The sequence below is a fragment of the Oryctolagus cuniculus genome, chromosome 3, assembly GCF_964237555.1.
Source record: "Oryctolagus cuniculus chromosome 3, mOryCun1.1, whole genome shotgun sequence".
Taxonomy (NCBI): Eukaryota; Metazoa; Chordata; class Mammalia; order Lagomorpha; family Leporidae; genus Oryctolagus; species Oryctolagus cuniculus.
In genome coordinates, this window is record NC_091434.1 from 109018163 (window position 1) to 109032634 (window position 14472).

Consider the following 14472-nt stretch of genomic DNA (forward strand, 5'->3'; position numbering starts at 1 on the left):
CCTATCAACCATGTGGGAGACCTGGAAGAAGCTTCTGGCTCCTGGCTTTGTCCTGGCCCAGTGCTGTGTTTCAGCCATTTGAGGAGTGAACCAACAGACGGAAGATTCTCTCACTCTCTCTGTCCGTCTCTCTTTCTAACTCTGAGTTTCAAATAAATGAATTAATTAAAAAAAAAAAAAGAAAGAAACCCTTCTCTTGTTTCCAGTCACTGATCCCTACCCCACTAGTAACCACTGTCCTGATTTTTGTCACTGTCACCTGATTTTTGCTTTATCTGTTTTTGAATATTTCAGAGACAGAATCATACAAAGTTTATTGAATGTTTTTGTTGGCTTTTTTTCTCATTGTTTGTTGCAATTCATATGTGTACTTCTGATTAGCTGTAATTCATTTAATTGTTATGTGGTCTTCCATTGGATGAACACACTACTGTTTTATCTTTCCATTATTGACAAACATTTGGGTTGTTCATGTTTTCCCACTTGTAACTAATGCTGCTAGGAGCACTTTTGTAAGCATCTTCTGGTGTCCATAGGTGTGAATTTCTGTTGAATCTCTGTGGTTGAGTCACAGAGGTTGATCACCTTCCAAAAATGCTGGCAACCAGCTTCTGAAAATGTCTATACAAACTTGCATATCCTCTGGCTGCTTCTGAGACTTCCAGTTCTGCGTGCTCACCAACATTTGAAGTGATCAGTGTTTTTTCTTAGTTGTTTTTTGGTTTTGTAATGGTATCTCTCTGTGGTTCTGAATTTGTCTTCCCTGATGACTAATGAAGTTGAACATATTTCCATGTGCTTACTGTATCATTGTATCATCTTTTATGAAGGTCTTCTTAAATCTTTTGCCCATTTTCCTATTGAGTTGTTTTTCTCTTAATCATTTGTCAAACTTCTTGATATATTCTGGATACAAGTCCCCTGGTTGTTCTAAATATTTTAAATTTATTTTCCCATTCTGTGGCTTTTGGTTTGCTCTTCCAATTGGTTCTTTGAATGTAGTTCAGTTACTGATCTTTGTTGCTGAAGGCTTTTATGTTGTGTTTATTTTCATAATCTTGGGGTAAGTAATCTGTGATACAATATTTCCTATATTATCTTGCACATTGATATCTACAGGTCATCTGCAAGTGTGTTTTGTGTATGGTGTGAGGTAAGTCAAGATTCAGTCATTTCGTATGACTATCCAGTTGGCTCAGCACCATTTATTGGTCTGTCCCCAGTGTACTTCAGGGGCACCTTTCTTGACTATAAGCCAGGTGACCATGTTTATGTGTTTGTCTTGTGCTGATATTTTGATCATCCTCACTTTCCACGTAAAGTTTAGCATCATCCTATCAATTCTGTCTGTAGAAACCTAGAATTTTGACTGGTAGTATTGAGTATTCCTATTCACAAACATGGTATTTCTTTCCATGTATTATAATCTAATTTTCGATAATTTCTTTTTGTTTTTCTGGGTAAAGGTGTTACATGTTTTTTCATTAGTTTATTTCTAGGTATTTGATGTGTTTGATATTGTTGAAAACTGAATTTTCTTACTATTGGTGGCTAATACAGAGTAACTGATACTTGTGTGTTGATTTTATGTCTGATGGCCTTACTGCATTAACTTATTCTCTAGTTTCCTGGTTCTGTCTACCGGTTTTCCTTTACCTCAATGTTGTGAGGACTGTGGCTTCATGGAGAGTTGGGCATGAGGGAGGAACAGGCGGCTTCAGTCTGGTTATTTTTTGCCTCAGGACACTTTCTGCTCAGGCCGCCTTGGAGAATGTCTCACTGCCTGGCTGATGGTAGAGCTTTAGCTCCTCTTATTCTCAAAGCCATTTGTTTCTCAGCTGCCTGGTTCACATCCCAGTGTCTGAGCCATTTCTCCTTTGGCTTTACTTCCTGCTCTCCAGAGTGTGGAATATGGGGAAAGGGTTCAAAGGTAGATGCTACCACTTAGCCCAAGATGTTGCATCGTTAGGGATAATTGTTGGGGCTCTTGATGACTGTGCCATCTAATTGTGGAAAACTGAGCTCTGACTATGATTTAATTGAGTTGTGTTATCAGCTCTCAGTATCTTTACTATATTAGTTCATAGTTGGTTACTATAATAAAATACTGCAGATAGGCTACTCCTTCAAGAAAACAGATTTAGTTAAGTTTATGATTCTGGAGATGATAGCCTTCTTGCTGGCGTAGTTGGAAGAGACAGGGCGCATGCATGTGTGTGTCTATCTGGTCTCTCTCTACCTCTTCTTTTGAAGCCACATGGTTAAATTATGGGGACTGCACCCTAATGGAATCCTAGTCACCTCCCCAAGGGCCCAATTCTGAATGCTATAGCCCAGTTTAGTTCCCATCCTCTTGATATCTTGCAGTGAAGATGAAGTCCACACATGAAGCTTTGGGGGGACACTGAAACCATGGGATTCCTTTTGTGTGGTCTGAATTTTAGTGTACTGGTGGATAAACTTTATAACTTAGGGGTCTTGGGGTTGACCCATCTTTACCTCCTAGGATCATTGTATTCTATTCTTGAGCTTTTGTGGGTTTGATAGAGGAGAGTGATGGGGAGGAAGGAGAGAAGAGGGCTCTGTCCCAATGTTTTGCTTTTATTCCCTGAATGTAAAAAAAAAAAAATAGTACTAGAATGTGAATGTAAAGTGACAGGCAAAAAAAAATAGTATTCCCTGAATGATAATGTTAATGGTCTTCTAATGACTGCGATTCAGCTCCAATGAGTAAATATTTATTCAGCGCAGTTTCTTTAAGCTAAATTTTAAGGTCTTATTCAGTGTATTCTTCTTCCTTGCAATATGTTCTGTTCTTTGAAATGTTTCTTGAGCAGCTGGTTAAACCAAAGAGGTTCCATGTGTACTATGATATCGGCAGTGCCAGACACCAGGCCATCTTAGTGACCTGGCAAGGATGACCCTGGGTGACATCATCCTGGCCATTGCTGGCTCTGGTGCCCAAAGCACTCACTGGAGTTTCTGGCATGAATTAATCATTGCATTTTAAATGAAAGCCAGATGCAGTTATTGGGTTTTAGAGAGTCTCTAGCTCTGGTCCAGTTTAGTTTACTAAGCATTTATTGAACACTAATGGTATGCGTGTGCTTTCAGGCTTGGAGATAGAGACAAATAGGATGTACCCTTAACTTCAGCCTTTCTTAAGCCAGTTGGGGGTAGACAAGGGCCATTTCTGTGTGCTGAAAGGGGAGGACAGAGGGCGCAGGGGCATTGCCTGTCAGAGGAGGCTCTGAATCGCAGTAGAAATAATGGGAGCAGAGCATGAAAACTTACCTAGATACCAGTTTCAAGTTGCTAGCAGCCACACAGGTACTCAGAATAGAAGGCACTGGCCAGGCCGAGAATCAAGTGGGCCAGGCTGGGTGGGGTAGGAGGAGAGTGAGGCAGACCAGCAGTAGTACCGAAGAGAAAGCAGCACAGAGTACATGCCCCATCCACGCGCAGTGCTGGCCCTGCTGTGGCAAAGGCAGCTCTGTTTACTGAGAGAAGCCAAAGGTGGAAGTTGATTTTTTTTTTGGTAGCTGCTGTTTTGTTTTTGTTGAATATGAAGTCTCCTGTTTTAAACACCTTGGTAGCTAATGTTGGAGTGGAGGCCAAAAAACAAACAAACAACAACAAAAAACTTCTGGGTTTCTCCCTTAGGCAGCCCTTTTGCAAATTCTTGCTTGGACAGGTAACAGAGAAAGCAACCATCCTGCAGCTGAAGGTGAGTAGTTTCATGAGCTAAGAGGCCACCTTGTTCGTTTGTTTCTCCAGTAGTTTCCCTCTTCCCTTTCAGGAGTGACTCAATTCAGCATCCCGTCACTCGTTCTTTGCAGTGTGTTACCCTCTTGTCTGAGTGGAAGAGACAGTCTGCAAGCCCTTCAAGGTCTCACTGCAGCAAGTTAGAACATAAATGAAGGGTCAGCACTGTGGCTCCCTTGGTTAATCCTCCGCCTGTGGCGCTGGCATCCCACATGGGTGCTGGGTTCTAGTCCCAGTTGCTCCTCTTCCAGTCCAGCTCTCTACTGTGGCCCGGGAGTGCAGTGGAGGATGACCTGAGTGCTTGGGCCCCTGCACCCGCATGGGAGACCAGGAGGAAGCACCTGGCTCCTGGCTTCAGATCGGCTTAGCTCCGGCCGTAGCAGCCATTTGAGGGGTGAACCAATGAAAGGAAGACCTTTCTCTCTGTCTCTCTCTCTCACTGTCTAACTCTATCTGTCAAATAAATTAAAAAAAAAAAAAAAACAAAACATAAATAAGTAGAACAGAATAGAACCGAATAGCATAGAACTTTGACCTCTCTGTTCTATCTCTTGTGCTGCCTGGGTCTTGGCTGCCTGAGAGTATCCTTTGCAGGTGTGTGATGGAAAGGTGGGTCTCCAGGCGGCTTTGTTACATGGGTATGGGTGGGGGTGGGGGTGGGGTTGCCAGGCGTCTGAGTGATACAGGCATTGTAATTAAAGTAGGATTGATTTATTAACAGGGCTTTCCTGGTCACATAATTTAGCAACTTGGAAGTGTTAAGGGGCCTGGGGTATTGCTAAGGAGTGCTAGGGTCGAGGTAATTATTGTGTGACCTTGGGGAGAATGACAGATGGGTCCTCATTGTTGCCGTAAGTCTCGCCTGCAATGGAAATGGCATTCTTTGTTTAATGTTGTGGAGGAGCTGTCAGTGGCATTGATTCCCCCTTGCCTTGCTGGTACCCTGGCCTTTCTGTGCATTTCCAAGGCGCTTTGTCTCAACCTTGCTCTATGTCCTGTCAAAGCCTGCTGCTTATTCAGCTGTGGGATTTGCATTTGGCTTTTCCCTAACAATGGATTGCCTGGGTCCTGTCCATTTTCCAGCTGTCTTTCTGTTTGAATTTCAGTTTCCAGCTCATGGCACTTTCTGGCCTGGCATGAGTGTGGCTTAGTTAAAGCAGCTCTGGTCTTTTAACCAGACCTGTATAAATATTTATCTAAGATGTCTGTTGTGTGTGCTGCTGGGAGTGGAGCTGTCATTACCCTCTTGACATATAAATGAAAGTAGAAGTGGAGGACAAGCAAACTTGTGCCCAGGCCTGAAGAGATGCTTTGCTGTGTGTCACACCCTGGCCTCTCTGGTCCTCCCTGGTCCTCCCTGGTATGCTCATAAACTCTTTGGACCATTAGCAACCCACTCATGTGGGTGATGGGGCCTAGAGAAATGGATTTCAGGAACCTAGAGGAGTCCAGGCATGCGTGGCAAGGTGCTTTCTGTGAGCCAGAGCCTTCAGAGCCTTACGCTGCAGCCCCTCGTTTCCGCTCTTGTTTGCGACCCTTGGTTGTGTTCCTACGACTTGGATGATTTTTTTTTCTGCCGGATAAAACTGACTTTTTATGATTTGAATGGTTATCACTGATGGTTGTAGAAAATGTGAAAAATACAAAAAAAAAAAAACTAAATAGAAAGCTTCCCAAATATTCCCAAATAGTCCCATTTTATGAAGATTCATTACTGTTTTGAGAAAATATTTTTCTAGTTTTCAATGCATTTTTCCCAGTTTTCCCTTCTATATTTTTTAATTTTAAATTTTTGTTTATATAGGGTGAACACATTTTATGTATTTGATATATATACACATTTAGAGCGTAATGATACTTCCTACCCTACCTCCCACACTCTCACCCTCCTCCTCCTTCCTTTTTTATTCTTTAAATTGTTATGACATACTTTCAGTGTATTTTATAATCATAAGCTTAACCCTCCACCAAATAAAGAATTCAACAAGAAGTAAGTAGCAAAAACCACTGTTCATCAAGAGTATGGACAAGAACTGTAAAAAAAAAAAAAAAAAAAACCTCAAAATGTCAATGTCACTCATATTACATTTTATTTTATTTGAAAGTCAGAGTTCCAGTGAGGGTGGAGGGGGAGAGGGGAGAGGGAGGAGAGAGATCTTCCATTTGCTGGTTCACTCCCCAAATGACCCCAACAACCAGGGCTGGGCCAGGAAGGAGCCAGGAGCCTCTTCCAGGTCTCCCATGTGGGTACAGGGGCCCAATCATCTGGCCATCCTACACTGCTTTCCGAGTTGCATTATTGGGGATCTGGATCAGAAGTGGAGCAGCTGAAACTGGTACCAGTGCCCATATAGGATGCCAGTACTGCAGACAGAGGCTTAGCCTGCTATGCCACAGCGCTGACCCCAATATTACGTGTTTTTTGTTTTTTTTTTTTTTTTTTTGTACTCTATATATGTTAGCACATATCAGGAAAAACCTATAGTATTTGTCTTTTCAGGACTGGTTTATTTCACTAAGCATAATGGTTTCTAGTTGCATCCATTTTTTTTGTCAGTTGCAAAAGGCAGGATTTTTTTTTTAATGGCTGAGTAGCATACCATAGTGTGTATATAGCACATTTTCTGTATCTAGTCATCAGTTGATGTACATCTGGGTTGATTTCATATCTTAGCTATTGTGAATTGAACTGCAATAAACATGGGGGTACAGATAACTCTTTGTTATGCTGATTTCATTGCCCTTTGGTAAATTCCCAGGAGTAGAATGGCTAGGTTATATGACAGATCTATTTTCAGATTTCTGAGGAATCTATATTGTCTTCTATAATGGCTGTACTAGTTTACATTCTCACTAGCAGTGGATTAGGGTGCCCTTTTCCCCACATCCCCAGCAGCATTTATTGTTTTTTTTGATTTCTGTATGAGAGCCATTCTAACTGTGGTAAGGTGAAACTTCATTGTGGTTTTTATGTGTATTTCCCTGATGGCTAGTGATCCTGAGTTTTTTTCATGTGTCTGGTGGCCATTTGAATTTCATCCTTTGAAGAATGCCTGTTCATGTCCTCTGTCCATTTATTAACCGGATTGTTTTATTGAGTTTCTTTATCTTTATATATTTTGAATGTTAATCCTTTAATATTTTACAAATATTTTCTCCAATTCTGGTGGTTGTATCTTTATTTTTGCTGTTTCCTTTGTAATGCAGGAGCTTCTAGCTTGATGTAATCCCATTTGTCTATTTTTGCTTTGATTGCCTGTGCTTCTGAGGTCTGCCTGTGCCAATGTCTTGCAGAGTTTCCCCAATGTTTTTCTCTTGTAATTTGATGGTGTCATGTCATAGATTTGAACAACTGATCCCTTTAGAGTTGATTTTTATGAAAGGTGTAAGGTGTAGCCATACATCTTCTACATATGAAGATAGAATTTTTCCCAATGCCATTTGTTGAAGACACTGTCCTTGCTCCGGGGATTGGTTTTGGCTCATTGACCAAATATAAGTTGGTTGTAGATGTTTGCATTGATTTCTGGTGTTTCTGTTCTGTTCCATTGGTCTATCCATCTGTTTTTGTACCAGTACCAGGCTGTTTTAATTATAACTGCCCTGTAGTATGTCTTGAAATTGGGTATTATGATGCCTCTGGCTTTGTTTTTATTGCTTAAGATTGCCTTATCTATTTGGGGGTCTCTTGTGTTTCCATATGAATATTAGCATTGTTTTTTCTAGATCTGAGAATAATGCCATTGGTGTTGATATTGGGATTGCACTGCATCTGTAAATTGCTTTGGGTAATATGGACATTTTGATGATACTAATTCTTCCAATCCATGAACATGGTTTTCATTGTAGAGATCTTTCACATCCTTGGTTAAATTTATTCTAATGTAATTAAGTTTTTTGTAGCTACTGTAAGTGGTGCCGATCCTAAAAGTTATTTCTCAGCCATGGCATTGTCTGTGTATACGAAGGCTACTGATTTTGTGTGTTGATTGTATATCCTGCAATTTAACCAAACTCTTACGAGTTCCAATAGTCTCTTAGTGGAGTCATTTGGTTTCTCTGTATGTAGAATTATATCATCTGCAAACAGGGGTAATTTGACTCCCTCCTTTTCAATTTGTTTCAATGCATTTTAAAAGCATAGTTGTACTATAGAGCTAAGCACGTCGCTTAGATCTTGTGTCTTGCCCTTATTGTCTGGTTTCCTGCTTCCTTTGGCTTCAACCTAAATGGCCTGATGTTCTTGTCACATGTTCTACCTCAGGACCCTTGCACTGTCTCTTCTCATTATTTGAAAAGTTCTTCCTCCAAGTATCTGCATGGCTCAGTGCTTCATATTGTTCAGATCTTTGCTGAAATGTGGCCTTCTCAGTGAAGCCTCTTCTGATGTTGCCATTCAGTTTGCACATGCACTAGCCAGAACTTCTGTCCCAGATCTGTCCTTTCCCGTGGCACCTGGAAACTGTAGCACCCACCATGCCACCTGTCTGCTTTTTATCAACATCATTGTCTTATCCAATACATTAATGTACACATTGATAGTACTCTTTGTAAATAGTTACATATTTGTTACATATGTACATATAGGTATATAGGCATATATATAGTATATATATAGTACATATTAGGTATATATATATAGTACATATAGGCATATACTTATTTGAAAGAGTGATGCAGGGTGGGGGAGGGAGGGAGAGAGAGATCAAGCGAGAGTGAGCCCCCATGCACACACATTTCCAAATGCTGGTTCACTATCCAGTGCCTGCGACAGCTGGGGTTGAGCCACGATAAAGCCAGGAGCCCAGAACTCCATCCTGGTCTCCCACATGGGTGGCAGGGATCCAAGTAATTGGGCCATCTTTCACTACCTTGCCAGGTGCATTAGCAGGAAGCTGCATTGGAAGCAGAATAGCTGGGAGTTGAACCAGCACTATGGTATGAAATGTGAGCAACCAAGTGATGGCTTAGCCTGCTGCACCACGACACCTCCCCAAGCTTGTTCTTTGAATGGGCTACACGGTGATCATCACCCCACTACTGCACATCCACAGTATATCTTATCTTTGTTCCTATAAATCCCATGAACCTGCTATAAGCCTGTTGTGTAGTGTTTTTCCACTTCTTAGGCACTAAAAGAAATTCTTGGACATGGGATCATTGGGTCTAAGTCTTAATAAAAACTCATTTGGCCACAGGTGATAGAAACTCCATTCAAACTAAAGTAAGCAAATGAATGAAATTAATGAGTAACATATTTGAGACATCGAGGGGCGGTTTTCAGGCGGAGTTGAACTTATCAGGAGTCCGATCAGTGTCTCTTATCCTGAACGTCTACTTCTTGTGTGTTGACTTCATTCGGAAACACACTATTTATGTACCTCAAGATCTCCTCCTACCAGCTCTAAAATCCCCTCTGAGGGAGACATTCCCTGACTTAATATTTCTAGCAGAATATTTGAGACAGGTTCTCATGGGCTCAGGCTGAGTTGTGCCACCTTTGAATCCTTAACTTCGGATGTGGGATGAGTTACTGAGATAGATAGAGTAGGGGTGATGTTCACATACCCACATCACCTTGTCTGTGGTCGGGCAGGTGCCATTTTCTCCCCTAGGAGAGAGTCGGGATGCTGTCTCCAGTGTGGGGAATAGAACCTGGGCAAGCCCTGACCAATAGCTCTCCACATTTTCTATGAGCATTTGGAGGATTCTGTGCCTTAGGAAAAAGAAAAAAGCCTACAGATAAAGAAAGAGGAACCTGGCTGCATCCTTGGCATGTATTTTTGATTAATGTCAGTCCAGTCTAATCCAATGGTAACACTTTGCATCGTCACCATGGGGGAGCAAGAGGTGGGGAACCCAGGCCCCCAGTCCTTGGAGAATCGAGCGAAGCTATTGGTAGCCTATAATTGCCTACCTTGTAGGCTGTCAGTCGCCACCAGCTCCCTGAGTGTGTGGTTAAGTTATGAGCAATGAAAACAGGTTCTAAACGTGAGGAGCAGAAACATTGTCGAGAATGTCCCTAGGGGATTCTGATAAGGTGCTCTCCAGATGAACTTGGAGGCTGCTGGTCAGGTGCTGCATTCTGGAGCGGCTGCAGGGCTTGCTACCAGGCCCTGCACTGATGGGCTGACGGCCAAGGTGACTTCAGTACCTTCGCCTCCATGGCCCCTGCTTTGTCTGAGGGCTGCCTTCACGGGAGAGCTCCGATTGCAGGCTGCTGGCTTGCCTGGCTCTTGGCAAGTGTTGCCAGTGTGCAGCATTGTTTTCTGATCTTGAAAGGGCTTTGCCATCCTCTGTGGCAGGTGCTGGACTTTGTTGGCTCTCTGGTGGCTTTTGGCTACACTCAGTTAGGTGTGCCTGGCTCTCCAGAGGCGCCTATGGTGTCATTCCTGCCTTGGGTAGTCATTCTGGCCCAGGAACTCAGCGTTTGCATGAAGAAAGCTGTGGACATCCTGAGAAAACCCCACAACTTGCTACACCTTTCAAGGAGAGCAGTAGCCGTCTACGCTAACCGAATCTTCTCCATTGAGTTCAGTCTTATCTGGGAATTAGGACGCGCCTTAGTGAGTGATGGGCTAAAGACAATGCAGTTATTAGCTGACAACCCTCAGAAAGTCCTGAAAGGCTATCTGAGCTCTTGCATTTGGTTCCTGTGCCAGTGGCTGTTGACTGCTGCTCAGTAGTGAGAGCTGGAGTTGGCCTCCGAGGGGAGCTGCCGGAGCAAGGCCGGGTGGAGGGCCCTCCAGTGCTGTCCTGATTCCCATGCAAGTTGTGGCATTCTTCTCCTGTATCATCAAGGAAAGGAGGTGGAAGCAACTCACAAGTGAGTGATGGGCCTCTCTGAAGGCTGTGGGCTGCCCAGAGCCCTCATGCTTCTCTTGGTGCAAGCAGTATTGATAGACCGCTTGTGCCTTAGTTACATGTGCACTGGGCAGGCTTCACTCACTCACACCAGAAGAACCTTCTCATGTATTTCTGAGAAGATTCGTAATCATGGGTATTAGATTCTGAGTGAGTCCAGGAAACCTCACAGTATGTAATGTCTGATCTTTCAATGCAATCAGATGCAATCTCTTGTTTAAAAAAAATTAATTAAATTTTATTTGGAAGGCAGCGAGAGAAAGATTGATTGATCTCCCATCTGCTGGTTCACTCCTCAAATGTCTGCGAAGCCAGTGCTGGGCTGGGCCAAAGCCAGGAATCTGGAACCGAGTCTTGGTCTTGCAGGTGGGTGGCAGGGACCCACCTGCTGCTTCCTAGGATACACATTGGCAGGAAGCTGGATCGGAAGCAGAGGAGCAGGGGCTTGAACCACGTATTGCAGTGTGGGATGCAGGCATCCCTAGCAGCATCTTGATGGCTGCATCAAATGCCTGCCCCTAGATGCCAATATTTTACACCAGTGGTCTCCTGCTCATAATCTCCGGGGTCGTCTGTGATGGCGCATGGAAGGGAGCACTTTTCCAGCTGTGCCTTATCTGCGTGGCCCAGGCTGGAAGGCACAGGTAGACTCGGAGTAGACACTCCAGCCAAGAAACCATCCTCCTCTGTTAAAAAGATTGAGCATCGGTCCGGCACCGTGGCTTGCTAGGCTAATCTTGCGCCTTGCGGCGCCGGCACACCAGGTTCTAGTCCCCGTCGGGGCACTGGATTCTGTCCCGCTTGCTCCTCTTCCAGGCCAGCTCTCTGCTGTGGCCCGGGAGTGCAGTGGAGGATGGCCCAAGTGCTTGGGCCCTGCACCCCATGGGAGACCAGGAGAAGCACCTGGCTCCTACCATCGGATCAGCGCGGTGCGCTGGCCGTGGCGGCCATTGGGGGGAGTGAACCAACAGCAAAAGGAAGACCTTTCTCTCTGTCTCTCTCTCTCACTGTCCACTCTGCCTGTCAAAAAAAAAAAAAAAAAAAAAAAGATTGAGCATCTGCACATGACGCTAATAGACATTAAAAGGTTGCCCTTGCTGTTATAGCAGCAGCCCCTGGAAAAGCGCAGGGTTAAAAAAAAAAAAAAGTCCAGGTACCTCTTGGACTTGTTTCTGTGAAATGTCACTACCCCACACTAGCAGAGGCTGAGCACTGCCTAGGAGCCAGGCTCAGCATTCTATAGGGCATCCGTGGTGCTCAGGGCAGCTCCCCAGGGATCAGCTGCCTCTTCTGCACCTGCCCCTGCAGCCAGGAGCTGGGGTTCTTGAGAAGGTCCAGTGCCCTTGGACAGCACCGCGTCTGTGTTGCGCGTGAACGCTGCAGCTGGCCACAGTGCACAGCTGGCCCTGCTGTCTCCTGTGGTGGTCAGAGCAGCAGGGACACTGGGAGCAGCTCCTGTCAGAACCAGAAAGGGTCAAGGATTTAGAGGTGTTTGTCGCCTTTCACAGCCGGAGGACTGGACTGTGGGTGAGTGTCGGAAAGGGCTTGGCCGTGTTTAGAAGCCGGTGGTTTTTGTTGTCCCGTTGCTGCCTGTGCCCCATCCCTGCCTTCCTGCTCTTCTGTCTTTACAGCAAACGATGGCAGATGCCGCCTCCAGTGTGTACAAGAATTCTAATTACGTTGACCAATAAGATGCTCTCCCAGTCTCAATTTCTAAGGCACAAACTACAAACTGGTCCACTTTGGGTCAGATGACCCTGTTATGACTGGGGGTAGGGAGCCTTGTGCACCATGGCCTCCCAGGGCCCCTTTCTGAACCTTGTGAATAGGAAGGCAAGCAGGTCCCACAGAAGGGACTGTGTGTGAGCTGAGTGGAAGTCCACACGGGTCAGACCTCTGTGTTTCCCGCCCCCGCCTCTCCCGCTGCAGCCCCTTGGCCGGGGAGGAGCCATTTCAGAGCTTGCTGGCCCCAGGGGTACTGTTCCTGTCTTCATTGGATAGGGACTTGTGCCTGTGATATACGGCTTTTGTTTGGAGAGCTGCCCTAATTCAGTTGAAGAACAAGTTTTGAAGCTGGACATAATTTCTTTTTTTTTTTTTTTTAAAGATTTTATTTATTTATTTGAGAGGTAGAGTTAGACAGTGAGAGAGAAAGAGACAGAAAGTTCTTCCTTCCGTTGGTTCACTCCCCAAATGGCCGCAAAGGTGGGAGCTGTGCTGATCCGAAGCCAGGAGTCAGGAGCTTCTTCCAGGTCTCCCACGCGGGTGTAGGGGCCCAAGCACTTGGGCCATCCTCCACTGCCCTCCCAGGCCACAGCAGAGAGCTGTACTGGAAGAGGAGCAGCCAGGACTAGAACCCGGTGCCCATATGTGATGCTGGCGCCGCAGGCGGAGGATTAACCTACTGCACCATGACGCCAGCCCCTGAATATAATTTCTGCACAAAACAGAATGAGGCAGAAGTGCTACCCAATCGACTTGCCCCTCCAGTTTTTGAATGTAAACAGAATATATTTTAATTGTAATTATAGCATCCTCTTTTCTAGACGTGTGTTCTTTATTTTTTTAAAAGATTTATTTATTTATTTGCAAGTCAGTTACACAGAGAGAGAAGAGGCAGAGAGAGAGGTCTTCCAACCACTGGTTCACTCCCCAATTGGCTGCAATGGCCAGAGCTGCACCGATCTGAAGCCAGGAGACAGGAGCTTCTTCTGGGTCTCCCACATGGATGCAGGGGCCCAAGGACTTGGGCCATCTTCCACTGCTTTCCCAGGCCATAGCAGAGAGCTGGATTGGAAGTGGAGTAGCCAGGATTAGAACCAGCGCCCATATGGGATGCTGGCACCGCAGGCGGCAGCTTAACCCACTATACCACAGTGCTAGCCCCTAGACGTGTGTTTTTTAAAGCTCACTTATATTGTTGTGAACAGCTGTACTGGTTCCTATACTGGATTTTAAACTCTGGGGGCGGAAGCCTTTCCCAGCTGTTAGCACTGGTGTGTGCATGAGGCACTGGTGCTCACTACCCTATTATGGAAACAGTCTGGGTTATTGCTGTGTCACTTGGAAAGTCTTACCCAGTTCCTAGTTCTCTGTTCCTGGTCTCTCAATTCTCAAAGTCACAGGAGGCTTTTGAGTGGCAACGGCTTCAGCATTTTCGTCCTGGAGCCCACCCTATGGAGCTTGAGAGCACACTGGGCACAGAAGTGGTTTGGAGTCTGCAAAGCTATTCTGTTCACTCTGTACTTTTTTGGTTTAATTTTCAGATTCCATAAGGGTGGTTAATTTTTAAATTGTATCCTCTTGGGACCTTCCCACTGCTGTTTCCAAGGCCATATCAGATGTGCGAATATACTCACAAATGAGCCAAACTGTCCTTGAGGTTTTTGAAATATTCTGAATGCTATTTTCTTTCTTTTTAGCTGTCTCCGTTATGAGGTACAGCGCCTCTGCTTTTGGGTTTGCAGTAAGTAACCTGAAACTTACTTCCCTGAAGTCCTGCACGTGTTTGCTGAGCCCGCAGACCCTGCCCCCGCCCTCAGAGCAGAGTGTGGTTGGAGTTGAGAGCTTAGCAGGAGGAACACAGCTGGTACTGAAACCGCATCCATGAGAAGTTGAGCTGTGAGGATTAGATGGTTCCCAAGCGTAGATAGTGGCCACCACGTTTGCCACAGTGTGGTTGGCTGAGAGGATGCTCTGGGAGATTTTGGGCCCCTTTTCCCTTCTGGGTTGTATGTGGGCCTGGCCTGCGCCAGAGTGAGCCATCAGCTGGTGTAGGCAGGGTGCACACACTGACATGCGTGTAGCCCAGCCAGAGGTCAGCTGGCTGCCCCGCCTGCTCCT

The 14472-nt window shown here is 45.0% G+C and overlaps 1 protein-coding gene across 1 annotated transcript in view; it reads left to right on the plus strand.

Moving 5' to 3' along the window:
• TMEM163 (transmembrane protein 163) overlaps positions 1 to 14472 on the plus strand; it is a 266074-nt gene that overhangs the window by 157877 nt on the left and 93725 nt on the right. The window contains exon 3 of the mRNA XM_017342800.3: positions 14052 to 14095. Within this exon, the coding sequence (XP_017198289.1) occupies positions 14052 to 14095 (44 nt within the window). The remainder of the gene's footprint in view (positions 1 to 14051; positions 14096 to 14472) is intronic.